Below are 27,978 nucleotides of genomic sequence, written 5' to 3'. Positions count from 1 at the left end.
GTGCTTTTGCCTTTGATGGATAAGCAGTGATCCACAGATATGGTCAACATGCAGTCAACTTATACCTCAGCCTTTTTTTTTTTTTTTTTTTAGTTTATTTGCCACTCATCTATTACAACAGTGTGATATATAATAAATAACATTTTAGAGTAGCAGGAGATCCCAGCAACCTCATAGAAGCTTTTCTCAGCCTTAAAGTACAGACAACCATCCAACCTGTGTTTGCAAGCCGTATAGTGGATGAAAAGTTTTTGATTAAGAAAAAAAACATGTATCGTGTTTCTATCGAGTTTTAGTATAAATCTACCAGCGTTCTATCACGAATGCTGCTCTCTGATTGGCTAGGTTACTCACTATCTATTCTATTGTAGATAGTGAGTAGGTAGTGGTGTGTGCTTGTTAACAAAACGACGGCCGCTTTTTTGCGTTTTCGAGGTATCTGTGACGACGATTTAGCTAAAGTTTTGAGCGACTAGTAGATTTATACTAAAACAATTAGATTATTCGCTCTTGATTTCTATGCGTGATAGTATCACGCGATAGAAATCTTGAACTCATAATCTTAATGTGCAATAGAAATCCGATTTTAAACCAATCAGCACGCGTATTTTCGTTGCGCTATTTTCTAAAGTACAGAAGAAAAAGTCCCAGAGCGTAAACCAACAATATGTTGTGTATCGTTTTCAGTGTGACCAAGAGACCATGATCACCTCATTTTCTCTTGGTGTGACCTATGCCATGGATCAGTAATACTGTAATTATAATTTCACTGTCTGTTGGGCTGTTCATAGTTTGTAAACCATGTCTAAGCCATTAACAAGAGCAAGCATGGATTTGGCAATGACTTTCAAAGAAGGTGGCGAGAAATCATCGTGAAAATTTGCCAGACTTGTCCTTAATTTTTCCCTCTCATCATGCTTTAGATGCCACGACAGACACACCAAGTATGGAAGGAGATTCTCTGCTAGCGCCAACTGCTGGTTCTCTTTGAATGAAAACATGTGCATCAGAGAAAAGATTCCAAGGTTTTGTGTTGATGGAGAACCTGGCCATCTAAATTGGTTTTTCCTCTTTCCTGTCAAACAGTCTTTGTCTTCAGACAATGCAGCTGCAATTTCCGGATTATCAGATATTGCGAACAGGGTGTGTCCTTCAATCTTCCTACGTTTGCAAGCTGTTTCATTATTTTCTACCCTGTTATCAGAATTTAACAAAGGGTATAAACTTCTTTGCAGTTCCTTCACATCATCCTTGTCAGCTTCATCCAAATCAGTTACGAAAGCTTCTGATTGTTCGCTTTCAAGAAAAACTGTTTCCCTTTTTTCTCCTCTGTTTTCAGAACTTGAGGTTTCAGCTTCAGCTTTATTGAACTCAGTTATTGCAGCATTTGATTGTTTGCTCTTGAGAAAGTATGGGTCTCCGCTTTGTGTCGTATTGCACTCTAAGACTTTCATTTGGTTACAGTAATATTCCTTTCCAGCAGCAAAGGCAAGATGAGCCAGTGGCATCATTGACATCCAGACGTAAGACGTGTCTTCCTCCCATTTTGAAATCTCGTTGGGGACATTCTGTTTTAGGAAGACTTCAATAAGTTCATCTATAGCAGCACAAGTGTCTCTGTCCAGCTTGACCAGAGGAGCTGAATGCAGTCTAGCCAGGAACAGACAACAGTAGTACCTGATAAACAGACATTGACACCACGAGTTAATGACAATAAGCAATACTGTCTGCCAGCCAATGATACTAGGTACTGTCTGTTATGCCTTACACTCCAATCTATTAAAAGGGAAACGTTTTACATTAAGCTGGTCTCTAACTGTTCTACAGTACATCTCCCACCTAAGAGGGGCAGCGCTGTCCTTATTAATCAGAAGCCTCTGTGTGATATTAAGCATTTTTTCCAGTGCTCCACAATCCACCAATAGCTGCGCAGATTTGACATTCCAAGTGCAACAAAGCAAGTTGTTAGAAGCGTCCTGGCTTGAAAACAATGCATATCCGGCAGGCTCTGATTGGCACCTGTCTGTTATAAAGAGTAGCTTGTCAATAACAGGAGACATTTTGGAGACTTCTTCCTGGATGTTGGAATCATACTCCACCAATCTACAAAGAAAATAAACAGAAAAAAAGATTCAAAGAATGGAAAGGCTTAAAGTAGACGATGGTGACAGGTAACATCAGTATTGGTGTGCAAGTGTCTATCATGTTTCAAAAATCTTGTAGTACTTTGATTCTCAGTTAGTGAATGGGATGTTGGTCACCTCAGGGTCAACTGATCAACTGTTGCCGAGTTGGCGTAAAGAGTTTTGACTCATTACAACGGACGTCGATATATTGACCCATACATCCACAAACAGAAAATCAGCGACATATAATACTGAACTGACACTTTGATCAGAAGTGGAATTTCTGAGCATCTTGATGACTAAATGAGCACATGCATACATCATTTTCTGGGTTTACTTACGCTCCAAGAGGTCCGAGAGCCGATTCATTTATATCAACAATCCTTCTAGCTATGTCATTTTGGCCAGTGTCTTCAAGGAGGTGTGGCTGCAGCAAGAGAGCATCAACTACTAGGGGAAACACATCCTTTGACAAAAGAAACGTCCGATCCTGGCGTGTCTCACCAAAGTCCTACAAAAAGTCCAGGCAGCGTAACTGAAGATAGAGTTGGCTTTCATTAAAGAAGTGTTTGGGTTGATCTGGACTCATGGTTGTTTGCACTGAATTTCTGTCGGTTAAAAAAAGAGCCATAAAGATTATCTAGGTGGCGATTAACGAATCTTCAAATGGTGGTCTACTTGGTATTTTGAGCTCATTCCCCCTTCCCTATGCCAGTACAAATAACATTTTGTTGCGCAGAATGTTTTATTGTTGAATCACATCAGCCTCAGTGGAACAATTCGAAATCGATTAGCGCTCGGTGGCCAGCGGTGTAATCTGCATTTACTCTTTTCTTGAACCCCATCTCATTTTTCAACGGTTCGAGGATTTTATCGTGTATTGTACTTCGAGCAACCCAACTTACCGAAGTGCTACAAAAGAGTGAAGTACACCTTGACTCCGAGATAATTGACGTTTGTCGAGAACAGTTGTTGTAATAAAGGACCGCTACGTTGTGCTTTCACGGCAAATAAGACGACAGACACAGGAACTATGGGAGAAATTTTTTTCGTGTCCGTTTTTTTTTTTACACTCCAAGAAAGACAGGTGTTTGGAAACACAGAGGATTTTCTTAGTCTCGCAGCACTGGACAAGCACTGACGCTAGGAAATTCTCAGAGAACAAAGCAATCAGTTGACAGCCGGCAATGTTATGGCCGCTGAGTTCATCGAGGCTTTAAAGTGTTGTGAATTAATTTCGCCGGAATGAACTGTAAATAGCGCACGGGCGCCTTCGCAGTTATGTAAATTTTGTTTGTCCACAAGTATAAGAAATTTCGTATTCATATTTTTGAAGCATATGGTTTGTAAAATTGGTGAAGAATAAACCGTCTCTAATTTGTGGCTGGAGTCGTTCGTACCGTCTTGAGACATCCAGAGACGATCTATCTTCACTGAATACAAAGTTCTTTCAGGAACTAACCGCACACTGACTACTAAGGAGCCTTTAGCTATGAACTTGTTAAGCACATAAATTTCAGAAGATTGCGTTTTCGCTTAAGAATAGTCCGTCCAACGATCGAGAGATATCAAAGAAACATATCTAAAGATGTTCTAACTAGAGATTTATTGATCAGAGAGGAACAAAACTCAGAGTCGAGCAATTTCAACAAGGAGCCAGGTTAGTATAGTGACGAAGAAACGGAGACCGAGAATGTTGATATTAAAGATGGAAAAGTAACAGCTGTAAATATAGTCATCCCCCGAGTCGGAAAACGGTATCATTTGGAAGTTGAAGGTGATAAAGTTTCTAAATTCATTAAATCTTTCTGAAAATGCAACACTTTTGGGCTCGCGAGCCACGACACTATAAACAAATACCTTTTCTCGGAATGGGACTACTGTATCACAATATCCAGCACTGAAATCTTTTCATGCTATAGTGTCCGATCCAGTCAAAATTATAGCGCCGACGCATTTCACATTTATCCACAATTTAGTACAAATTTGAGACCTTGACCAATTTCAAAGGCAGTGAAAGTCTTCATTTGGGATAATAATATCGAATGACTATCATAACTCATTCTTTGGCTTTCAGGCCAATCTATACATCTTTGCAATGTTGTTGTGAAATCAGTTTTGTTTCAAAATTCGAATTCCTCTTTTGGCTAAGATCATGACAGTGCATGCTGTAACAAATCGCTGCTTAAAGTTACCCTGGTCATTTGCAGCGTATTGTGCAGATTGCTTTAAAAAAAACAGCCGAAATAAAATTGGAGCATCATTTGCAAAAAATATAAAATACCACTGTTATACTTACACGTTGAAAGCTTGGTAGATTTGGCGTGAGAATTTAAACACCTCCAAGAAAGCTTCAAATCCTCCCTCTTGAACGAAAAAGTGTCTTTGAGCAACGGTTCTTAAACATTTCCATGGGGCGAAAAAGGAATCTTGAAGTTCTTTTATAGCAAGACATGCAGCTTTATGCCGGACAGAAAAGAAGTCCTGACGTCTCCTTCTCCTGTTTATGACAGGAAGCTGTCTGTTGAACTTTTCTACAATTTCATGAGCAAAGTTCTTCAGCACATCCACTAGCTCACTCATTCGTGCAATGTCTACTGCAGCAAGAAATTGGACTTCAAAACAGTCACCCTCCCGAAAATACAATCTACTGAGAGTCATGTCATCGTCTGTTACCGGTTGTCCCTGATAAAACAGTTGTTGATCGCAAACTGGTGCTTGAATGGCGGCCTGAATAGCGTACTTTATATCTCTGATGCTTGTGGTATCAAAGTCAGAAACAGTAAGCTTGGTTCTGCCTGTTTCGTTGTTGTCTTCGCAGCTATAGTCCACATAAAAGTCCATCATAGATTGGATGTGAATACGCAAGATCCTTCTCTCTGATATTATCGTAGAGTTGTAAGACTTGTGTACGTTTTAGTTCATAAAGTTTGGAAACACAAACGTTGCTTAATTAAAAATATTCACGTTCTGTGAAATGATTTCCGCCTTTGGACTATTTTCTGATATTGGACTTGGGTGACACTGCATATTCAAATTTACAAACCCATCGTAATGCTGTCACTCAAACCAATTTAGCGGAAATAATCAAAAGGCTCTTTAGCCAACTTGAGATCATGCTTCATTTAATACGTACGAGATGATCAAAAGGATTTTGAGGAGTTTATAATTGTCAGTTGTTGTTTGTTTTCACAGCCCCAGTTTGTTTGCCGTTGGGTTTTACTCTCACGAGCAATGGCTGTGCTTGTTCGGTTCATTGGAACCATGGTTGGCACGTCCAACGTGCATTTATGGCTTTGTCGATGATTTATTTTCTGCTTACCCCTGCCGTATGAGTGTACAATCTTTTGACCGCCTCTTTACGAGTGGTCCAATGCACTCGGCACTGGCGGTAATGCACTGTTTTGGGAACTTGGCCTCTTTTCTCTTTCTAATCCGGTTACGTATCATTGCTCATGAGCCAGAGAACCTGTGGAGCTGCCCACCTCATCTGCGACCAAATATTTAGGATGGAATTCTATCTTGTCATTTTGAGTCCTGGGACCCTGTTATGATTTTTACCTAATTACATTCATTCAGAGGCCTTCATTGGGGAGCTTTTTACTTCAGAGTAAACACTACTAATTCAGTTAGATTTTTTCTCGTTTTTGTCACTTGTTTGTATTCACCTTATTTGTATTCACATGTCACCCATAGTTCTTTATTTGCCTTTGATTGTTTAATCCTTTAATCCTTTAATTTGTAATTTAGACCTTTGTTGTATTACGTAACCTCAATCTTAATATTTCTGCTTTGTATATAAGTCGGTGTTTCTTTAAATTGCAACCATTGTAAATAGTTTTTTAGTTTTTAATTTTTAACCTGAAGAAGGCCGAACGGCCGAAACGTCGTACATTAAAACTCGTCCAGAACAGTCAAGAGTTGGTCTCTTCGTCACATCATACACTAAACTACAAATTCACGTCGAGACATTGTATTCTCTGGATACTCTTACTGGGAGTTCATCGTTAGGTATACCAATTTTACACTGCTTATATATATAATATATATCTGACCGGATTCGCAAAAACGTAGCCATAGAATTTTACTTGTCACTGATAAACTTGATACAATTCTGTTCTAGAGCTAGCTTTCCACGAGGCTTATCGTAGCTCAAATAACAGTAAATAACTCTCCTGTTTGCCCTTTGAGGCCAGGAAGACTAAATTCACCGTCTTTTCGTTGAATCATGAATTGTACAATTTAATTAAGAGTGCTTTTAATATGAAATTGGAGTCTAAATCAACACGAACGTGCAGATATCAAAAACCGCGGCGGAGAGCTAATCAATCGCTTTCTAAAGGCCTGATTCGTCCTAAATGGACTGAACAAGAGCTTCCTACATCGAGAATCGATTGCACTTCAAACAAACTAGGCCATAGTTAGCAGTAAGCGAACACTCAACATATGTTGTCGTTACGTCAATCATCGCCCGGAAGCCACGCAAATAAATTTCTTCCGCGCTAGCGAATCACAGACAGTTCTGATAGTTAGCTAAGCCGAGAACGCCTAAAATTGATAAAAAAGGAAATTCTACTCACGATCAGCGCTTGAACTCATGTTCTTCTCTCTGCTCGTGGCCATGTTTTGCTCGCAAATAGCAATGTCCCGGATGTACTTCAATTTTGTCGAGCCCGGAATGGCACATCCAGATTTCAACAGATTTTTTTTTCGAAGTCTTTAGCTACATCAAAGTTCAGAGCAAATGACGCCAACAGCAGCTAGAAATGTCTAGTCCATTGCACGTCTAAGCCCTAAATCGATGTGGCTAAAGAGTTTTGCTGTCTAAAGCAAGCACAACATTATCGCCACAGGGCAAACGGCGTACTGTTACGGGACTAAATGTGACCCGTACAGTTTACACATCTCCTCAGGCCCGCCTCACGTACGATAATGGACGATGCTTACTAGCAAATCCATGGACTTGGGCCTTCATTGGACTTAATGATGTCCTCGGGCAGACTTCCTTTAGACAGCAAATACAGAACGCTAATCGGTCGCTCCTTGTCAGAGTCACCGCGCGAACTGAATTCAGACGAGTGTAGCCTGGGCTAAACTTAACGCAAATTGAAAGGAGGGTTCGGGGTGGGGGGGGGGGGGGGGGGGAGGGATCGATAAATAATGAAAAAAAATACCTAAATAAATGAAACATGCGGCAAGGAGTTTCTACATTTCATGCTAGGTAAGATTTACAAGCTGTTGTGATAGCGAAAGCAGGAAAAACAAACAAACAAATAAACAAACAAGCAAATGAAAAAAAACAACAAATAAATCAGAAAACACTTGATTCAGTCTTTCACACCGTTTTCATAAATCCAGACATATATTTCAAGGGAACAAGACTGCATGACCCAGAAAGGTCGAAAAACGAGCGTGTCTAATTTCTGTCGATCTTTCTAAAGCATTTAGAGTCAAACTAGGGAATTCCCTGAGCAGTTTAGGACATTCTGTGCCAATATATGTCTGAATTTATAAAAACCGTGTTAAAGACTTTGCACCAAAATAGCGGGCATGTTTTTGGAAAGTCGGTTAGATATACATATATACAGCTACATGGTTTTACTTTTCACCTACTGGAACGTACATGTTTCCAATTAAACCATTTGGTAAAACAACGGACTGGAACTTTAAGGCATGGACCCGCTTGTACACAACCCGCTGATTCTCTCCTGGCCGTGCGATTGGCCGTACGGTACCATCGATAAATCCAAAACAGTTGTCTAACGGCGAACCTCTCGACGTGATGGCTGCCGCGTACATCTCAAGATGATCGGGACTCAAGATGTCAAGATTCCACTGGGTAAGTCGTCGACCATGGATAGCATATATGTGGTCAATCAAGATATTTTGACCCTGCTGAATACAGGGACTGGCTTCGCGAATCGTTGAATCATGTCTCCGTATCTGCAAGGATATGATAACCGCCTAAGCAGCATACATAGCCCCTCTATTCCACCACAAATCGATCTTTGGTCACATCGTATGGTTTCTGGAATTTCCAAAACCTCTGCCAGCGAGAGAATGTCCCTTTTCCTAAATCTAAACTCTGCGAGACTCTCAGACTCGGCCATCTCATCTAGGTCGAATTTGGCGTAAGCTTCGTGAGGGAAATCCGGATTTCTTGGCTCGAACAGGTCGTATAGTATCAAAAATTCCTCATCTTCAATGAAATTTTATCCATGAATGAGAAGAAGATTTTGGACGTCTCTAAACGATGTCATTTCTTAAACTGACGAAACAAGAATAAACAAGATTTCAGACGTCGTCGTCCTTGAGCAACTTCGCTCCTTAAGTTTCATTTTTCCCGCCAAAAACGACGTCCTCGTTCCAGACCCTCCGCGATTACTTGACGTCGTCGTCGTCCCTTTCGTCGTGGTTGCTTGAGCTCCCTATTTACAGAAGTTGTCGTCGTGAAAAGTTAGCAAGGATTACATAATTTCTAGGGCGATGAAATCATATGCAAACAAACACACCGTTCAAGGTAGACCAACACTAAAGGACGTTAAGCGTTTTCGAAACGGGTCGGTCTGCAAGCCTTTCGAGAGATCAATTTACGAGCGAACATTTTGAGTGAATTTATCAAGAATCATGTTATATCAAAGGAGCAATCAACCGGGGCTATCTAGTCTTCAACTTGATAAAAAGCATCTTCAGTAGCCTCATCGTATGATCGTGAACCAAGTAGAATCCCAGCACCAACTCAAGAACGTCTGAGCAACAAGAGCAGAAAGGTTAGAGAATTTGTTTACCAATGTATCTGTTCGACTACACCTAAGTAAAACGCTCTGAGAAAATTCGTTAAGGTTATCCCCAGTATTGCATTGCGCATCCCTACTGCGCATAATTTCACGCGTGATTAGCGCGCGCGCATTAAAAAATGGCGGCTTTTTCTTTACAGCTGGACCTCGCCATAGAGGTAAATCGTCATTTTCTCGCAAACGAGTATGGTGACCTATCATTTTTTTCTGTTGTTTTGAATTGAGTAATAAATTTCTCTGTGTAAAATAAATATGGACCAATTCTCAGTGTAGAACAAAAAGCAATCGTCGGAAACGTGAATTTAACAAGCTATCAATTTATTCGAAAACCATTTAGTGGATTAAATCAAGAAATTGGGATGTTATAGGAGATTAATAAAGATGACACTTCGCTAATTTTTAAGTCTGTGCGTTTTCCCAAGTCAGTTCAGATATTCGTCGAAATATTTTGCACAAAGTTACAGAGACCAGTACCTCCGCGGTACGCCAACATTGCGGCCGGAAAATAGTGTAAACATCTGGTAGCTATCTAGGCGACTGATTATCTGTACTGAGCAAACAAGCATTTACATAAGCACTTTTTCCAGTACTTTAACTTCTGATTGGGCTAAAAATCACGAGATAAGTAAATGTTTTTCGACAAACGCGTTCCTAGGTCTATGTCACGCACCGCCAGAACTCGGAAATTCAAAATGTCTCGCTTGCTTGAGAAACGCAAATAACAACGACAAAGGCTTAGGAAAATAGACTGAAACGTTTATAGGCTGATATAAAGACCTTGACTCTTTTCATTCGATTGAATTTCGTACAACTTCAAATGCAGAACATTTAGCTGAATTGCGGTCACCCCACAACGCAGACCATGCACACTGCAGACTGCAGACCGCAGACCGTGCAAACCATGCAGACTGTGCAGACTGAGTATGTTTTTTTTCTTATTCTTGTTTTTTGCATTTACTTTTGACTCGCATATTTTTTGGTTCTGTTCAATTATATATCGGAGTGTTTGTTATCCACAGGCCGTGCAAACTCGGTGGTATGTGACTGTTGATGTGTTATAGATTTTGCAAGGGAAACTCCCTTTAGTCCTAAATATGCGTAAGTAAAGCTATTTTAAAATGTAGAAAAACTTCACTTGTGATGTAATGTCACACGTAACATGTACATTTTCTACTCTTGGTATACAAAATGTAATTCCAAATGGCTGTTGGAGTATGACTGCGATCACGCCAAAAAAGCCTAGCGCATGGAAAGATCACAGAAAACCGAATCGCATTTGAAATTCTCAGCGCAGTACGGTTGCTGTAATAAGTTGATGCGATGGTTAATTTATCTATCCGTATGGCAGCTTTGTTTTTATGGCGATTTAGACTGCGAGTGGTCGCTCTTTCGCTTAGTCCATTATGCGTGACGCATAAGAAAAGCTCGAGAAAATTTCATGCAAGCATTTTTCCCTCGAGGCTTACTTAAGGTCATTTTCAACTAAGTGAAAGAGGGAATACTCCTAGTCTGTACTTTGTGTAGCAAAAGCGATTTGTGGGACAAGGTCGCTTTGAGTCACCGTTCTCGCTTTGTTTTATGAATCAGTTAAGAGGACAACGAAGACTAAGAAAATCAAAAAAAAAAAAAAAAACATTAGAAAACAAACATTAGGGCATTAGTCACTAGAAGCGAAAAAAGTGAGTCAAGTGTTAGAAAAAAAGTACTCAGTCTACACAATCTGCACAGTCTGCATGGTCTGCACGGTCTGCAGTCTGTAGTCTGCAGTCTGCAAGGTCTGCGTTTTGGGGTGACCGGCTCAATTGCAATATAGCTAGTGTTTCTCAGTATAACGACTTCCTGGGTACACGTAGCAAAGCGTCTAGTTTCAAACATGTTCATTCATTCATTGCACTGAAAAACTCCACGAATTAAAAGTAATTTGGGAGCACTCTTTCCACTCCTAATGCGAAAGAATGAAGAAAGAAATGCAGAAAAAAATGCGCGAAAGAAATGCAGCCATTTTGATTGCAGTGGTCAGGCAAATGACGTCTCTCTAGCGAAATATACTGGTCAGCGAAATTACCACAAAAAAATGTTTACGACCCTTCGGCTGACTGAGCAAAGGGTGAATTTCTTTCAGCCCAACTGAAATCTGCTATAAATCGCTCTAGCCACGCTATCAATCGTTAACAATGACTGGATTTTGAGGTAATACTTTACAACAATTACAAAACGAAAGATGAAGTCGTGCTGGGATGTCGCGTTGAATGGAGGGGGGAAGGCTAGATTGGTGTATGGGGCTTCAGTTGTGGAGGACTCAAACAGTTTCGGTTTTGAACCGTTTTGGCCTGAAAACGGCTACAGATTTTGACCAGTTTGGTGTGAAAAAGGGTATGGTATGTTAAAACTTGACAGAAATTAGGTATAACAATTAGGTATAATTGTTTTTAGTGGGTGAGCGGGGGGAATTCAACAAATCCTGCAATCAAACTGTTTCCGCGAGCGGGCGCACTTTTCCCATATATATCCATATGATATCCATGTGTTATTGTTTGAAGATCTTTACTACTGAATATTGCAAGGGTGTTTAAGAGAGGTGGTATCGCGCTTATATACTGAAAGATCAAAGGCTTGGCTTGTGAACCGATGACAAAGCACTGCTGACATGACCGTCAAATGCCTCAAATGGGATTTTTGACATCCGATGGACTGGAGGGCACATCTTCTTAGGAAACGGTTCAGACGGTTTAAGGACATTATTCAAAAGAAAAGGAAAAAAAAATCCGTCGTACTTGGGAGATTTTCTGGCAACTAATTCTTTATTCATAGGACCTACTTTGTAGAAAAAAGAAATGCGCGAAAGAAATAACTTATGTTGATTACAGTCAACCTTTCGGATCACGGCTAGTAGGTTAATAGCTCAGACTAGAGACTTTCAAACAAGCCGATTTAATTACTTAAGCCGCTTTTTGTCGATAAAATTTAAATATCTAAATTTTTGCCTGGGTTTTCGGAGGTACGCACGTGCCTGCATGGGTCTGGTTGCTCAAGCTCCTGTTTCCTGTGGCAAAGTCATGAGAAACGTCGAGGTTTGAGAAAAACATGTATCTATTTCCACCAAAGATATTGACCAATACGGGTGAACATTGACTTCTCACAGTTCATAAATTGAAAACCATGTCTAAACCATTGACCAGAGCCAGCACGGATTTGGTGGCAACTTTCAAAGAAGGAGGTGAAGAAATGTTTTGAAAATTTGCCAGACTTGTTCGTATTTTTTCTCGTTCATCGTCCTTTAGGTGCCATGACAGACACAACAAGTATGGCAGGAGATTCTCTGCTAGCGCCAACTGCTGGTTCTCTTTGAGTGAAAGCATGTTCATCAGGGAAAAGATTCCAAGTTTTTGTGTTGATGGAGAACCTGGCCATGTGAATTGGTCTTTCCTGGCTAACGTGACATGGGTTTTGCCTCCAGTCACTGAAGTTTCAGCTTCCATACTTTCAGATGTGCCATAAAGGGTGGGACTTTTAATCGTTTTACGTTTCCAACTTGTTTGATGAATAGGTTTTTCTTCTCTGTTGTCGTCAGAACGTGAAGTTTCAGCTTCATCTTTATCGAACTCAGTTATAGCAGCATTTGATTGTTTGCTCTTGAGAAAGTATACGTCTTCACTTTGTGTTGTATCGCACTCTAAGAATTTAATCTGAGCAAAGTAATATTCGTTTCCTGCAGCAAAGGCAAGATGAACCAGTGGTACCATTGTCATCCAAATAGAACATACCTTTTCTTCCCATTTTGAGATCTCGTTGAAGACATGCTGTTCTAAGAATACATCAATAAGTTCATCTATAGCAGCACAAGTGTCTCTGTCCAGCTTGATCAAAGGGGCTGAACGCAGTCTAGCCAGGAACAGGCAACAGTAGTACCTGATAAACAGACATAAACACAATGGGTTAATGCCGAGACGCATAACTATCTACTAGCCAGTGATCCCAGATAATCTCTGTTGCGCTTTCCCACCCCAGTCTTTTAAAAGGAAAACGTTTCACAGTAGGCGCTAGCCGGTCTCTAACTGTTCTAGAAAACATCTCCCACCTAAGAGGTGCGTCGCTGTCCTTATCAATCAGAAGCTTCTGTGTGATATCAAGCATTTTTTCTAGTGCTCCACAGTCCACCAATGGCTGGGCAGATTTGACATTCCAAGTGCTGTAAAACAAAATTGTGGAGGCCATCTGGCTTGAAAACAGTGAATATCCCGCAGGCTCTGACTGGCACCTGTCGATCATAAAGAGTAACTTGTCGATCAATCGGGACATTTTGGAAACTTCCTCCTGGATGTTGGGATCATACTCCACCAATCTACGGATCGAGAAAAGAAACAGAAGAAGGAATCAAAGAATGGAAAGGCTTAAAGTGGACAATGGTGAGAGTTTATATCAGCATTGGTATGCAAGTGTCTATCGAGCATCAAGCAGTTTCAACAAGCTTGTAGTAGTTTGATTGTCAGTCAGTGTATTAACTAAAAGAGTTGATAGGATGTTAGTCACCTTCTGGTTCACTCTTGTTGGTATATATGACGTCGAATAAATTGGTCAATACACGCAAAACCAGAACTTGACGGATACGGACCACTGAACTAAAACTGGACAATTTGAATTTCTGATCTTTATGCCTCAATAAACACATGCAAACATCACTTTCCGCGTTTACTCACGCTCCAAAGGGTCCGAGAGCTGTTTCATTTATTGCAACAATCCTTCTATGTACGTCATTATGGCCAGTTTCTTCAAGGAGAGGGGGCTGCAGCAAGAGGGAATCAACTGCCAGTGGAAACACATCCTTTGACAAAAGAAACTTCTGATCCTGACGTGTCTCACCAAAGACCCACAAAAAGTACTGACAGCATGTCTGAAGAACGAGTTGCCATTGATTGAAGAGGTGTTTGTGTCGATCTGGAACCATGGTAGTATCCACTGAATTTTCATCTCTTGGTAAAAAAAAAAAAAGAAAAAAAAAAAAAACATTTTGTTGCGCAGAGTGGTTTATTATTGAGTTGCAGAAGTATATAGAACACTGCCAAATACATCGGAGTTCGTTGGCCGGCGGTGATGTCTGCATTTACCCTTTTCCTGATCACAATTTCACTTTTTAACTGTTCGCTTAGCATTAATAGGGATCTTATGATCGTTCTTTTTATTTGTTGAATTTCCTTACAAATCGTTTTCTCAAATAATTTAGCTCATATACTTTACTGAACAGCTTGCCAGCCGTATTGTACTTGGAGCAGCCCACACCTTTACAGTATCCGGTATTCGTTTTCAGGGTAAATTCTCAGAAAGACAGAAGGATTATGTAGGATTTTTGCTGTGTCAATGCTTGTTTAAAAAGACAAGCACTAAAACGGGAAAAGCCAATACTATGGCAGCCGTGTTCGCCGACCTATAATCATCGCATATAAAATTTATATACCATTAGGCAGATTATTCACTGCATGCAAGACTTAATGAATTTACCTTAGTTCACTTTTTACCTTTACTTTTATTAAGTTCGTGAAGCCAGTGAGGCATCACGCTAATTGTGTGTGAAGAGGAAAAAATACTGGAATGTTGTACAAGTAAAAAAGCAGGATAAATTAGTTCGCAAAAGCAGTAACTTTTTTTCACGTCGCCATCGATGGAGATGTAGTTTCATCAGTTGGGAGTTGGTTCAATTCTTCTCCCTGGAAGGTTTAGCCTGCGAACGCAGACGTATTTCCGGCTGTCACTTGGTTCCGCCGAAAAATAACGTCTGCGAACCCGAACCAGGAAACGATTTCTGTGACGTAATGACTTTTGTTTCTCCTTGGCCAATCAGATTCCGTGATAGAACGAAACTCGAGTGCTCCTCGCAGCGAATACCTCGCGCAGTAGTTCTGGGATTATTTGAGCTAAACTGTGATTGGCTTAGAATTCCTACGTCACAGAAATCGTTTTCTGGCTCGGGTTCGCAGGCGTTATTTTTCGGCGGAACCAAGTGACAGCCGGAAATACGTCTGCGTTCGCAGGCTATGGAAGGTTTCAACAAAAAGGAAAATTTAAAAAGGTATTTGCAGCTAAAGGGCGCCTGGAATTTGAATACATGACTGTTCTGTGTTCGTATTTCCCTTGTGAACTGCAAATAGTTAAGCACATTTACATCGAAAAGTCCGTGGATAGGTTTCAGTAAATAAAGTTGGTGTATGTATGTGTCTGTGTCTATCTGTCTGTCTGTCTGTATGTCGATCTGTCCGTCTGTCTGTCTGTCTGGATGGATGGATGGATGGAACCCTTTATTTAAATACGGCATTTTATCAAATTAAAATATACAACAATATTAAAATTTGGTTTACGTAAAATCTGGATGGATGGATGGATTGGATGGATTGGTGTACATTATCATTAGTTGGGCTTACTTCCTTTTTGGAGGTGTGATAAATCGATCAGAGAGAGGAACTCAAATCTTAACTTCTTGCAACCTTGTTGTGAAATCAACAACTTTGTTTCAGAATGCAAGTTTGTTTTTGCTAAGACCATGACAGACCATGACAGTGCATCCCCCCCCCCCCCCCACGGTGCTAGTCTCAATTGCAGCATAGCTCAGCATCATTTGCAAAGATCATAAAGTAACCGGTGTATGACACTAGATTGCAGATTACAGAGTCTACAGACTACATTGAGGTCTAAACAGCGCTCCAGTTAGTCTAATATCGTTCAGGATCGGAGGGCCTGAATAATGCGCAGGTAACCCGGTCTACAATTAGCGCTAAGTATTGGGAATACGATGTTAATTAAAACGTCTGAAGTCTGCATATGTCATACACCCGGCAAAATAACGCTGTGGTACTTACACGCTGAAACCATATGCACGGTACATTTGGCGTGAGAATTTAAACACCTCCAAGAGGGCTTCAAATCCTCCCTCTTGAACGAAAAAGTGTCTTTGAGCAACGGTTCTTAAACATTTCCATTGGTAGAAAAAATATTCGTTAAGTTCCTGTATTGCAAGACAAACATTTTTTTGTCGGACAAAGAAGAAGTCATGAAGTCTTCTCAGGCTGTCGAGCTCCTCTTTTGTGTTTATGACAGGAAGCTGTCTGTTGAGCTTTTCTACAATTTCTTGAGCGAAGTTCTTCAGCTCATCCACTAGCTCACTCATTCGTGTAATGTTCGCTGCAGCAAGAAATTGCACATTGAAACAGTCACCCTCCCGGAAATACAATCTGCTGAGAGTCATGTCATCGTCTGTTACCGGTTGTCCCTGATAAAACAGTTGTTGATCGCAAACTGGTGCTTGAATGGCGGCCTGAATAGCGTACTTTATATCTCTGATGTTTGTGGTATCAAAGTCAGCAACAGTAAGCTTGGTTCTACCTGTTTCGTTGTTGTCTTCGCAGCTGTAGTCCACGTAAATGTCCATGATGGATTCGATTTTGCCTCAACTTGACTGCGGAAGTTCTTTCTCTCTTCTCGAAGAGTTGTACTATAAAACTTGTGTACGTTTTAGTTCAGAAGTTTGGAAAAAACCCAGAGACGTTTGATTTAAGAACTTCGCACTCTGTCAAATGATTGCCTTCCGAAATAGATTTATTTTGATATTCGACCCCGGTGACGCTGCATTTTCAAATTTGCAGCCTGAGCGTGATACTGTCACGCAACCTACGGTAGCCCGCAATTTTTCACTGCAAAACAAACTTAGTACCTGGTTAAAAGAAAATGACTCACAGGAAGACAAGGATATATGACGGCAACACAAACTGATTTATGGCAAAAGAAATTTGGTCACGGCAAAACATGAAGTCAGGGCAAAACAACGAACACGATTTGGTCAGCGGTTGTTATTTCCAATTAAAATTGTCCTTCGTGTATTGTCAACGAATAATAGCTCGCTGGAAAACCGACATTTTCAGATGAGTCTTTCCGATCCGATGTTTGTTGTAAGTTGTGGATTTGTAGACTATCAATATCCCAGCTTATGTCAGGCTCCTAGGAGTAAAAAATCTAGGGGGCGATGAATCATACACCGAATGCAAATATGGCGGACCACTCAGTTGGCGCCCGGGACAAGTTTCATGCCCTCCGCCCCTCCCCCCCCCCCCCCCACCCCCATAAAAACGAGCCTTGTTTTTGTATTGACAATGCTTCCCAAGAAAAGTCTTGCTTCGTGGACGATCTGGTCTGTTTTATATCAATATGCCTACGAGTTTTTGTGTTCCTGAATCTCACCAGAACGGGGTGAAATCTTCCAAAGGAGAGAAGGGTTTTTTTCAGTTTCCCCATTGCGGTTCGCCTCCTTGAGGGGAAAACAGACGAAGGAATGGAGTTCTCAGTGCTCGAGCACTGAAGCTAGGTTAGTACGTACGGTAGTTTAATATATATGGCACTTGGACCATGAACTTCCCTGCTTTCAAAAACAAAAAGTACACGGCTTATGGCAATTTCTACAGAAACGGTCCGTATGGCAAAATCCCGACCAAGGAAGAACCAATCTCGTTCCCAGAGTCTTTATTCCCCTTGACCAGCGGTCGGAAAACGAGAGCTGTGGGAGCAACCATTTTGAAATAACCGAATTCTGCTCATTCAGTTTCACTGCGCAGTCTGCATCTATGGCGCATGCCTGAGATGGTTGCTCCCAGAGCTCTCGTTTTCCGACTGCTGGTCAAGGGGAACGAAGACTCTGGGAGTGAGATTGAGGAAGAACCAATCAAAAGGCTTGGATTTACCTCAAGACTACTCTGCCATAAAATAAAGTTTGATAGTTACTGCCTGTAAATAGTTATATTAGAAACAATGCAGAATGGAATTAAGAAAATCCAGTTCCATCGGACCTTAGCCTTGCAAAACATTTTCTTGTGTTGATTTTACCCTCTTTGTTCATCATGTGTAGATTAGAAATAATCATAATAATATAACAATTTAATTCCTGATTGCTTGACATAACCGATCAATTTTGTTTAATTAATCGATGGGAAAAGAAATGCAGGTTTCCTTGGAAATATCAGATGGTCTGTCACCATTTTCCTATACGCTGGGCTGTTCATAGTTTGAAAACCATGTCTAAGCCATAAACAAGAGCAAGGACAGATTTGGCAATGACTTTCAAAGAAGGAGGCCATGACACATTGTGACAGTGTGCCAGACTGGTTGTTAATTTTCCCCTCTCATTATCCTTTAGGCACCATGACAGACACACCAAGTATGGAAGGAGATTCTCTGATAGTGCCAACTGCTGGTTCTCTTTGAGTGAAAGCATGTGCATCAAGGAAAAGATTCCAAGTTTTTGTGTTGTTACGGAACCTGGCCATGTGAATTGGTCTTTCATGCCTGGCGCCAGAAAGTTTTTGTCCCCAGACACTGAAGTTTCAATTTCCATACTTGTATTATCTTCAATCTTCTTGCGCTTGTAACTTGTTTCACGATTTCCTACCCTGTTGTAAGAATTTAATAAAGGACACAAACTACTTTGCAGTTCCTTCGTGTGATCCTCAGCCACCTCACTTTTCACAGTTTCTGATTGTTTCCTTTCACTTTGTGAAATATCACATTTTGAGCCATAAATTTGGTTACAGTAATATTCCTTTCCTGCAGCAAAGGCAAGATGAACCAGTGGCACCATTGTCATCCACACAAAAGACATCTCTTCCTCCCATTTTGAGATCTCATTGGGGACATGCAGTTCTAGGAACACATCAATAAGTTCATCTATAGCAGCACAAGTGTCTCTGTCCAGCTTCACCAGAGGAGCTGAATGCAGTCTAGCCAGGAACAGACAACAGTAGTACCTGGTAAAGAGAGATTAAAACCATGAGTCAGCGACGAGAAATTTCTGCCTTCTGATACCCCTCAAAGACAAAATTTATCTACTAGTTCTCTTATGATCTGTTAGATGATCTAGCTCTCAGCATTTACGGCAGGCCTGTGATATCAATTACCTCTCACTGTCCACAAAACCTGCAGCCCTATTGTGGTGGATAATTTGATAGACTGGCAGTTAGATTGTAGTGCTCTCTGGACACTTTGCAGTCCTATGATTTTTCTATGGGTAGCTTTTGCGTCAGGTCAGTTTAATTAATCTTTGCAGGAGTTCTTTTTCTTTTTCTTCCACTTCTTCTTCTTTGCAGCAAGTCTCAGCAAGACAGTGATACTAGGAATGTTAAGACCTCCTATAACACCTAGCTGGTTGCTAACTGTTCTAAAGTACAGTACATGTCTCTCACCTTAGAGGTGTATTGCTGTCCTTATCATTAAGAAGCTTCTTTGTGATATTAAGCATTTTTCCCAGTGCTCCACAATCCACCAATGGTTGGGCAGATTTGACATTAAATGTGCAGTAAAATATAGTGTTAGAAGCAACCTGGCTTGAGAAAAGTGAATATCCTGCAGGATCTGATTGGCACCTGTCTATCATAAACAGTAACTTGTCAATCAGTGATTGCATTTTGGATGCCTCCTCCTGGATGTTGGAATCAAACTCTATCAATCTGAAAAACATTAACACAGATTAAGATGAAATCTGAAAGAAAATCAAGCAATTTCAGTTTTGAGTAGACAAAAACTTTGTACCACAATAATCTTAGAAAGTTGAAAGTTCAAATTTCAGAGACATTTTACTATACAGATAAAATTTCATCATCAGTTTCATTTCATTAATACTATTCTTAACTCTCAGAAAACTAATGGAATTTTTTAACTCTTATTATTCGTAGTATGTTTGAAATTGTAAGTCCAGTTTATTATTTGTAACCATTTTTAATAGTAACTTAATTAAGTATTTTATTGTAAATAAGATCGTATTTTAGCATTTTATTGTAAATAATATATTTTTAGCATTCTAATTATTTTAAGCTGAGGGCCCCAAGTTTATCAGTAACTTAAGTTACTGTCACGGGTCACCCTCATTAAATAAAGTCTTTCACTTCACTTCACTTCATTTCACCAGTACATGTATTTTCAAGTGTTTCATATGAGTTTAAAAATTGTTTTCAACATTTGGTGTTGTTAGAAATGATTTCTTTTAAGACAATATTTAAAACAGTGGTACAGAAGTTTGCAGTATGATGTAAATAACCTTAGTACAAAGTTTTTTGTCCACTTGTTACTCAAACCTTTTTAAGCTAAATAACAATCAAAGAAGGAAAAGGCTAAAGGTAGGTACTTATATTAACATGTGTTCAGAGATTATGGATGAAAGTAACAGAAGACGTCTTCAGATTCTTTGTCAGTTTGGTTAAATGTTGACAAAGTATCAGTCAACTAATCCTTCCAGCATGAACTGGTCATTCAGTGGTAGTAAATTTTTAAACATGTACTCAACAGCACAGTTTTGCTAAGTATAGTTTGACTCCAAGCCAATTTATCTGCTGACAGGAATGAGGGTTACTAATGACACTTATCAACTCTTGGTTACAAATCAATGAGAGAAATCTCCATTGACTCAGTTTGAATGAATGTTAACCAACATATTTAACAAACAGATTATGATCTTGAGATTACTATCGCCTGATAGTTAACAATGGCACAACATACCCTAGTCAACCATCACACATAGAAAACGCGGGGAATAATCAAACTACTAGTCGTTCAAAGCTTTATCTCAATCCTTTGACAGACACTTCGGAAACACATAGACAGGGCCAATTCATTTCAGTTAACAACCTCACACGACTTGGCTACTCACTTTCTACAACAGAATAGTGACTAGCTTTGCCATTCAGGGAACAGCATTCATGATAGAAGGCTTGCAGATTTTGTACTAATGGCCATTAGACAAGAGATAATGGCCTGGCAATTTATTACTGACATGTTGCAAAGTATCAGCTGACATATCAGCTGATTACTTGACTGACACTCGGCAGCACATATTCCACCTGCTCTGTTTAACTGGCATTTCTGAGACTCGGAATAGGCACAGATGTAACAAGCTTCATTTTCTGGGTAATAACTCACCCTCCACAGCATCCAATTGCTGTTTCATTTACACTAACTATCATGCTAGCTATGTCAACGTGGCCAGTAAAATCTTCAAGGGGATGTGGCTGAAGTAACAGTGCATCAATTGCTAGGGGAAAGACATCCTTTGATAAGACAAACTTCCGATCCTGAGGTGTCTCACCAAAGTTCCACAAAAAGCTGAGACAACACAACTGAAGAACAAGTTGTCCCTCGTTAAAGTGGTGTTTGAGTTGATTTTGAATCATGGTAGCTTCCACTGAATTTTCATTTCTGTTGGTCAAAATAACAGGCACATCAAGTTCATTGATATATTTCCACCAAATGAATGCAACTTTGGTAAATGCAGTTCTTTACCCTTGCTATTTCAAAAATAATTTTTGAGAAGTAAATTTTTGAGAAAATTATTTGCTTTTGGATAGTCTTTTGAGAACTTCCTTTGAATGAAAACATGAGCTCCCCTTTCCATGAGTTTCAAAAACTGTAGGAAATATTAAGAAGGATGGGAAGCACTTAAAAAGCACATAGTAATTTATGAGCATATAGCAAAGGAAGTTGTAATAAGATACCTGCAATTGGACACCTGCATGATCGCATGCCGATTAGTAATAGTAATTAGGCCGAGTGGAGTACAATTCGGGGAACACTAGCAATCACGGGAAATTTCAAAATCAGATGAGCGCAACGCATGAGGCCGATTTGAAATTTTGAGTACAATATTATAATTTTAAGGAAAACGACCAATTTTTTAAGTTTACAAGACATGTTTCGACAGAACTTCTGCCATCTTCAGTTGAATGATTACAAAGCAAGTTGAATAATAAGTAGACAAAAATGCTAATTAAGACAAATAGTAACAAAAGAACGTGAAAAGGTGAAAACCTTTTAATTTACACCTTTTCACGTTCTTTTGTTTTAATTAGCATTTTTGTCTACTTATTATTCAACTTGCTTTGTAATCATTCGACTGAAGATGATGGAAGTTCTGTCGAAACATGTCTTGTAAACTTAAAAAATTGGTCGTTTTCCTTAAAATCTTTACGTGTCTGCTGTTATCTAGACCTTTTGGAAATGTTATCATTATAATTTATTGAAAAGCCACGGGCAAGAACGTCCCCTGGATTTTTCGGCCATTTTTGAAAGTGCTCAAAAATGGCAGAATTTTGGCATGTGGGCTTCGTTTTACCTGAGAAACATTGCTCTGAAGTTTTTTTTTCGCTGGGGTGCTCTTTGTTTTTGAGAAATAACCTATGCAAAAAAGGCACACAGGTTGGAAAAACCGAGTGGTTTATTGCATATGCAATATCTTGAAAATGAAGCGAACTTTAGCGTGAAAACTACGGGACATCGCTTAACATACCTGAACAAACTGCATGTGAAATGTGGAGCGTTTTCGACAAAGTTCACTTTTGATTAAAATACTTAATGCCCTTTTTCTAAACGAACGCGGGCCTCTGTTATGATAAACCAAGCCGATCCTTTGTTATAATAGCCAAGCTAAGCCTTTGTTGTAAGTCGAAGTCTCGCCTCGGTTTATTATAACAAAGAATTGGCCCGCCGCGACTGCAAGGACTTTAATTTCACTTAGAAAACAGCAAAAAGTTAATTTCATGAAAAGTACATAAGCTCAATTTTGTTGATTTCAGGTCAAAAGTGGTTAAAATGTTGATTCTTGTTAATGCATGATGGCAAGGATGTTCATTTCTCTTAGAAACCAGCAAAAATGTCAATTTCACGCAACGTTTAAGCTTAAAAATGTTGATATTAGGTCAGTAAAGGTTAAATGTTGATTTCACGTTAACGCGTGATGGCAAGGAAGTTCATTTCTCTTAGAAACCACCAAAAGGTCAATTTCACGCAACATATATGCTCAAAAATGTTGATTTTAGGTCAAAAAAGGTTTAAATGTTGATTTCATGTTAATGCATGACGGCAAGGATGTTGATTTCACTTAGAAAACAGTAAAATATCAATTTCACGCAACGTATAAGCTCAAAAATATTGATTTCAGGTCTAAATAGGTAAAAATGTTGATTTCAAGTTAATAAGTGATGGCAAGGATATTCATTTCACTTAGAAAACAGTGAAATGTTGATTTCATCAGAACGCGTGACCACAAAGATGCTCATTTCACATCAGGTCAGTAAAATGCTCAAGGCTCTTGTGGTTAGGGTTTAAGTTAATTAGGATTAGAGATTAGTCCAACGTTATTCAGCAGGGTTAGGGCTTCGGTTGTGGTTTGTTCAGGCAACTAGCAACAGTCACCATGGGTTGAGTACCCTACTAGATAGTCAAGTTTGTTAGTTGCACTATAAAAAAATAAAAATAATAAAAAAATAATTAAATAATAATAATAATAAAAACAAGGACTCTTACGCCACGTTCAGTCAGCTGATAAACATTGAAACTACCTTGCCTAGCTAGGATAGTCAAATCAAATACAGCAATCAACGTAGATGTCACTACTAAACAATCAAAGAAGAGGGCCTATAGAGCGTTTTTATTGTCACGCAATGAAAAATAATATCAAAAACCACTCAGTAGATAAGGTCAAGAAATTGTGATATTACAGAAGATAAATAAAGAAGACAGTTCTCCAAGTTTAAGGTGTGTGCGCTGTCCCAAAGTTGAGACATCCATCGAAATGTTCCACGCAAATTTACAGAGCCCAGTATGGAGCCGCCATGTTGGTGTTCTGTGGTACACCAATATGGCGGCCGGAAAATAGTGTTAACATCTGGAACTTACTTTGGTTATCTGGGACAATGATTATCTGCACAGAACAAATAAACATTAAATAAGCACTTTTCCAAATACAGCAACGTCTTAAATGGCTAAAAATCACGAGATAAATACATATTTTTCGACAAATGCGATCGTAGCTTTATGTCACGCACCACCATAACTTAGAGATTCAAAATGTGCTGGTACCTCTTATGCCTGATGAGGATAACAACTTTAGTGGCTCTTTAGTTTTGGATTTAAGAATTTGATGACTTCATGTGAAAACGCTCTATAAATAGGGCTGACAGATTAACAAATTAACCCTGTGCAACATACGGGTCTCCATATATCTGCATGTCCGCTGATCCCAGAAGTTCAAAACACTACAAATCATGCCGATATGAAATAAAATCAATGCAACCTAAATCACAGATCCATGTTATAATCGATCGTTATTTGTTGGCCATTATTATGTTTAAATGAAAAAGGAAATTTAGTTACCAGTTCAAGAAATGTCCGCAAAACATGATTGCGATGCATGCCGCAAAGGGCCTTTACACCTCGTGCGCGGGAAAACATGGCGGTTGATACAAGAGAAATTTTATAAGTCCAAAACCAGTTCTCGCTTTCCAAACTTTGACACTAGCAATGTTTGGCAGATGGGCCACAACTCACAAGAGTGTATTTTTCTTGGGCAAGAACTGCTCTTGGACTTTGCTGCCTGGCTCAATCTGACTTCGAATGCTGATAACACGATTACGGTATATCAGCTGCCTTCAAAGTTTCAGAACACATTTTGATTCTTTAAAACGTGCTGATGACTTACGGGTTTATCAAGGCTTTACGATGCCTCTCCACCACCAGGCAGGTATTTCGTTTGACGCTCGATCAATTCACGTGTTGTGTTCATGTCACAATAACCGATGTAAACAATCTGTTCCCAGATTTCCACTCTATATACTATTTTCCTTTGACTTAAAGACAGCTAAAATTCTGTGGAATAAACTATAAACAAAGGATGAAAGTGAAGAATGATCATCACAGTAAATTTTCCAATTTAAGCAATTGGAAAGAAGAAGCCTGAAAAAAATCAGGGCTTCAACGGGATTCGAGCCCGTGACCTCCGCGATACCGGTGCGATGCTCTACCAACTGAGCTATGAAGCCACACATTGGGAGTGAGGCCACTTAATTGAGTTCATATCTTCCCGTGAGGAGTGAAATGATGTGAAGTTTATATGAAATAATTCATATATGAACTGCAGTTGTAAATGAAAGTGAAGAATGACCATCGCAGTAAATTTTCCAATTTAAGCAATTGGAAAGAAGAAGCCTGAAAAAAATCAATTCAATTCAATTGATTTTTTTCAGGCTTCTTCTTTCCAATTGCTTAAATTGGAAAATTTACTGCGATGATCATTCTTCACTTTCATCTACAACCGCAGTTCATATATGAATTATTTCATATAAACTTCACAAACTATAAACAGTCTGCCTGTTTGCTGTTCAACAAAATAATAAGGTTTCTTTTGTTTTTCGCTCAACAAGATCTCCAAAATATGCCACTTGGAAAACTGAGTTTTTTTGTATACGTTATTTCTCAAAAACGAAGAGCACCCCAGTGAAAAAAACTTCAGAGCAATGTTTCTCAGGTAAAACGAAGCCCACATGCCAAAATTCAGCTATTTTTGAGCACTTTCAAAATGGCCAAAAAGTCTAGGGGTCACTCTTGCCTGTGGCCTTTCATATGACTCCCTGAATTGTATGATGCAAGGTCTCTATAACAAAGTTTGGAATAAAAAATGTCTCTTGGGAATTTCTTTTGAACGAAACTGTCAGTAGTGCTTTTCATAAGTTTTGAAAACTGCATGAAACATTGCAAAGGAAGCCATTAAAGTGCACGTAATTGATGTGCAAATCACACGGGTATCTAATTATAGGTATCCAATTACAAAAAGTTCAAATTGGATACCTGTTATTGGACACCCACGTGATCTTGCACCGATTACGTGACAAATAGACGTGTAGAGAACCAATCACGATCAAGAATTTTGTTATAGATACAACTAGGTCTATAAGAGAGGAGAAATTCCAATCCTGGATCCAAACACTGCAAATAAACACAATACTGTTAAAATTGGATGAGCTTACACATTCAAATCATCTTCGAGGTGTTCAACTGTGTACAGTTGCCTAGAAAATTTGAACAACTCCAAGAAAGCGTCAAATCCTCCCTCCTGGACGAAAAAGTGCCTCTGTGCGACGGATCTCAAACATTTCCACGGGAAGAAAAATGAGGCGAGTCCTTCCACTGTATAAACTAGACGGTCATAAAACCCCCATAAGCTAGAAGAATCGTCTTCTATGTTGGGTAGCTGTCTTTGTAGCTTTTCGACAATAATTTTTTGAGCGGTGTTCTTCAACACTTCCAGTAGATCACTCATGCCTGGTATATCCGCTACAGCAAGAAATTGTACTTTAAAACAGTCACCCTCCCGGAAATACAATCTGCCGAGAGTCATGTCATCGTCTGTTATCGGTTGTCCCTGATAAAACAGCTGTTGATCGCAAACTGGTGCTTGAATGGCGGCCTGAATAGCGTACTTTACATCTCTGATGCTTGTGGTATCGAAGTCAGAAACAGAAAGCTTGGTTCTGCCCGTTTCTTTGTTGTTCTTGCTGCTGTAATCCACGTAGAAATCCATGATACAAGCGTTGTATGAGTTGCTGACGGGAAAACCAGATCACTTTGAATTCCGAGGAAAGATCAGACAAAAAAACTTCGATGCCATAGCGTAATAGCTGGTGTAAAACGACTGACCTGCTACTCGGCTGATAGATTGCATACAGCCGCCATGTTTACAAAACAGTTCTAACGAGATCCCATTGTGCTTTGCGAACTGGGCTGCGGCCGCTGTCGCCGCGCCCCTCCTTGGTTAAACCAAACCCTGTAATGCATGCAGTGTAAAGCAAGTGTAGCTATGTGAGGAAGCCTCAGCACGAGGCTCTGGGGAATAAACCCCACAAACTCTGTTGTTGTTCCCCACTACTATTATGTTTAGGCTGAATTTTAATATAACGAAATTAGTCAATTAAAAATTACCTTTCCTTCCGAGTTTTAGTTTCATCAGATAAAAGACCCCATAAGAACTTGACGCTTTACCACGTTTTAGCTCGACAGGGTTCTTCGTAATGGAATAGAGCACGTTTGAATTTCCAAGCTTTTGCGTTGCGTGACATTAAAATGGCATCCCGAGAAAGCTGTCGCGTAGGTCAAAAGATGAATTACTACCAGTAGTGCTTAAGGTTTTGCTAACTGAAAAGTTCTTGCACTAGAAGTTAGTATTTATTTCAACGTGTCGGAACTCTAGAGTAATAAGTTTTCGTTTTAATAGCAAAACTCAATGACAGATGTTTCTGTTACTTTACGGCTGCCATGTTTGTCCGCCTCCGAGGGGCATCAGGACGTACAAAGCTCTATGAATCTGGGTGAAACATTTCTCGGAATAACGAGCGAATGAAAAACGGCAGATACCTTATTCTTGGCGAGGTTGTTTACATATTAATCGGCTATCATATCCCGGATTCTTGACGTTTTTTTAGTTTAATCATATGACCAGTGAAAACCGAGAATAGACAGGATACATTTTCACTTCCGTCAATTTTACGAATAAAATTCGATCTGCCTCGATCTGGCCCGATTCGACCGTTATTGACAACTAATTTTGTGATTTAAACCTGTTTGCTTACTCTCGGAAAGTATGCGATTTTTCTAAGACAATTTTAAGCTTAAATCTGCTCTTTATTTCATGAATTAAAATGATACTGCGATCAGAGGAATCGAAAACTAGTCAGCGATATTAAATTTCGGGTAATTCGCGTATTGCTTCAAAGTTTAGACTATGCTCTCATGCTAACAAGTGTACAGGCTACTCTCAATCTTATGCTAAAAATAAAATTTAATGTAAAGTAAACGCAATGCCACTGTTACACTTCCGGTAGCATTACGAATGCAACACGATGTGCCCTGATGCCCTGATCTGACCCCAAGATGATACATACATCTAACAAGCATAATGAGTTATACCTGTTTGCTTATTCGCAGACAATGCGCTTTAGATGTTAGTTTTTAATCCACTCTGATTGTCATCTCAAGATTTTTCTGTGTGATTCAACTTGTTGTCGTTGAACAGAGGCCTCGGGCACTAAGCCCTGGGAACGAGGTCGTCGGACGCTAACAAAATGAAATGCTAAAACAGCCTGTCACAAATAACTACAAATGCTTGAGTCTTTAAGGTCTACATCCCAGTTCCCGAAAAGGAAAAAGAAATAAATAGAGTGTCTGTATAACGTGTTTGAAACTCGCATTTAAAAAATCATTAGCAC

The 27,978-nt window shown here is 39.6% G+C and overlaps 3 protein-coding genes across 4 annotated transcripts; all 3 read right to left on the bottom strand.

Moving 5' to 3' along the window:
• Positions 1 to 72: 72 nt before the first annotated feature.
• LOC110049789 (uncharacterized) lies at positions 73 to 5,139 on the bottom strand. The gene is made up of 4 exons (XM_089290498.1): positions 4,426 to 5,139; positions 2,468 to 2,734; positions 1,840 to 2,103; positions 73 to 1,677 (listed from the first exon to the last, which is right to left on the bottom strand). Exons 1-2 carry the CDS (start codon positions 4,971 to 4,973, stop codon positions 2,638 to 2,640), a joined length of 645 nt encoding a protein of 214 aa, XP_089146624.1. The 5' UTR covers positions 4,974 to 5,139; the 3' UTR covers positions 73 to 1,677; positions 1,840 to 2,103; positions 2,468 to 2,637.
• Positions 5,140 to 11,705: 6,566 nt separating this feature from the next.
• LOC110049784 (uncharacterized) lies at positions 11,706 to 17,008 on the bottom strand. 2 transcript variants are annotated; one of them, XM_089290494.1, is made up of 4 exons: positions 15,772 to 17,008; positions 13,621 to 13,893; positions 13,002 to 13,265; positions 11,706 to 12,832 (listed from the first exon to the last, which is right to left on the bottom strand). In XM_089290494.1, exons 1-4 carry the CDS (start codon positions 16,338 to 16,340, stop codon positions 12,067 to 12,069), a joined length of 1,872 nt encoding a protein of 623 aa, XP_089146620.1. In that variant the 5' UTR covers positions 16,341 to 17,008; the 3' UTR covers positions 11,706 to 12,066. The 2 variants fall into 2 exon arrangements, with proteins under 2 accessions (XP_089146620.1, XP_089146621.1); XM_089290495.1 differs by having other exon boundaries at positions 13,002 to 13,181.
• Positions 17,009 to 17,271: 263 nt separating this feature from the next.
• LOC110049863 (uncharacterized) lies at positions 17,272 to 26,621 on the bottom strand. The gene is made up of 4 exons (XM_020755706.2): positions 25,744 to 26,621; positions 20,867 to 21,142; positions 19,138 to 19,401; positions 17,272 to 18,702 (listed from the first exon to the last, which is right to left on the bottom strand). The coding sequence occupies exons 1-4, from the start codon at positions 26,295 to 26,297 to the stop codon at positions 17,958 to 17,960; spliced, it is 1,839 nt and encodes a 612-aa protein (XP_020611365.2). The 5' UTR covers positions 26,298 to 26,621; the 3' UTR covers positions 17,272 to 17,957.
• Between the last annotated feature and the right edge of the window lie 1,357 nt (positions 26,622 to 27,978).

Source organism: Orbicella faveolata, unplaced genomic scaffold (assembly GCF_042242905.1).
Source record: "Orbicella faveolata isolate gen_17 unplaced genomic scaffold, um_ofav_v1 contig_2, whole genome shotgun sequence".
NCBI lineage: Eukaryota > Metazoa > Cnidaria > Anthozoa > Scleractinia > Merulinidae > Orbicella > Orbicella faveolata.
The sequence above is the reverse complement of the archived record's forward strand: the minus strand, read 5'-3'. Positions and strand labels throughout refer to the sequence as shown.

What these genes read in the sequence shown, in the direction of transcription:
- LOC110049863 (XM_020755706.2), bottom strand. Translation starts at nt 26,297, where the DNA reads ATGGATTTCTACGTGGATTACAGCAGCAAGAACAACAAAGAAACGGGC. An exon ending in GCAATTGGATGCTGTGGAGG is followed by an intron (nt 19,402 to 20,866) that starts GTGAGTTATTAC and finishes AATGTTTTTCAG; the next exon opens with ATTGATAGAGTTTGATTCCA. An exon ending in GACAGCAATACACCTCTAAG is followed by an intron (nt 18,703 to 19,137) that starts GTGAGAGACATG and finishes TCTCTTTACCAG; the next exon opens with GTACTACTGTTGTCTGTTCC.
- LOC110049784 (XM_089290494.1), bottom strand. Translation starts at nt 16,340, where the DNA reads ATGGACATTTACGTGGACTACAGCTGCGAAGACAACAACGAAACAGGT. An exon ending in GCTCTCGGACCCTTTGGAGC is followed by an intron (nt 13,266 to 13,620) that starts GTGAGTAAACGC and finishes CTCGATCCGTAG; the next exon opens with ATTGGTGGAGTATGATCCCA. An exon ending in GACAGCGACGCACCTCTTAG is followed by an intron (nt 12,833 to 13,001) that starts GTGGGAGATGTT and finishes TCTGTTTATCAG; the next exon opens with GTACTACTGTTGCCTGTTCC.
- LOC110049789 (XM_089290498.1), bottom strand. Translation starts at nt 4,973, where the DNA reads ATGATGGACTTTTATGTGGACTATAGCTGCGAAGACAACAACGAAACA. An exon ending in ATCTACCAAGCTTTCAACGT is followed by an intron (nt 2,735 to 4,425) that starts GTAAGTATAACA and finishes TTTAACCGACAG; the next exon opens with AAATTCAGTGCAAACAACCA.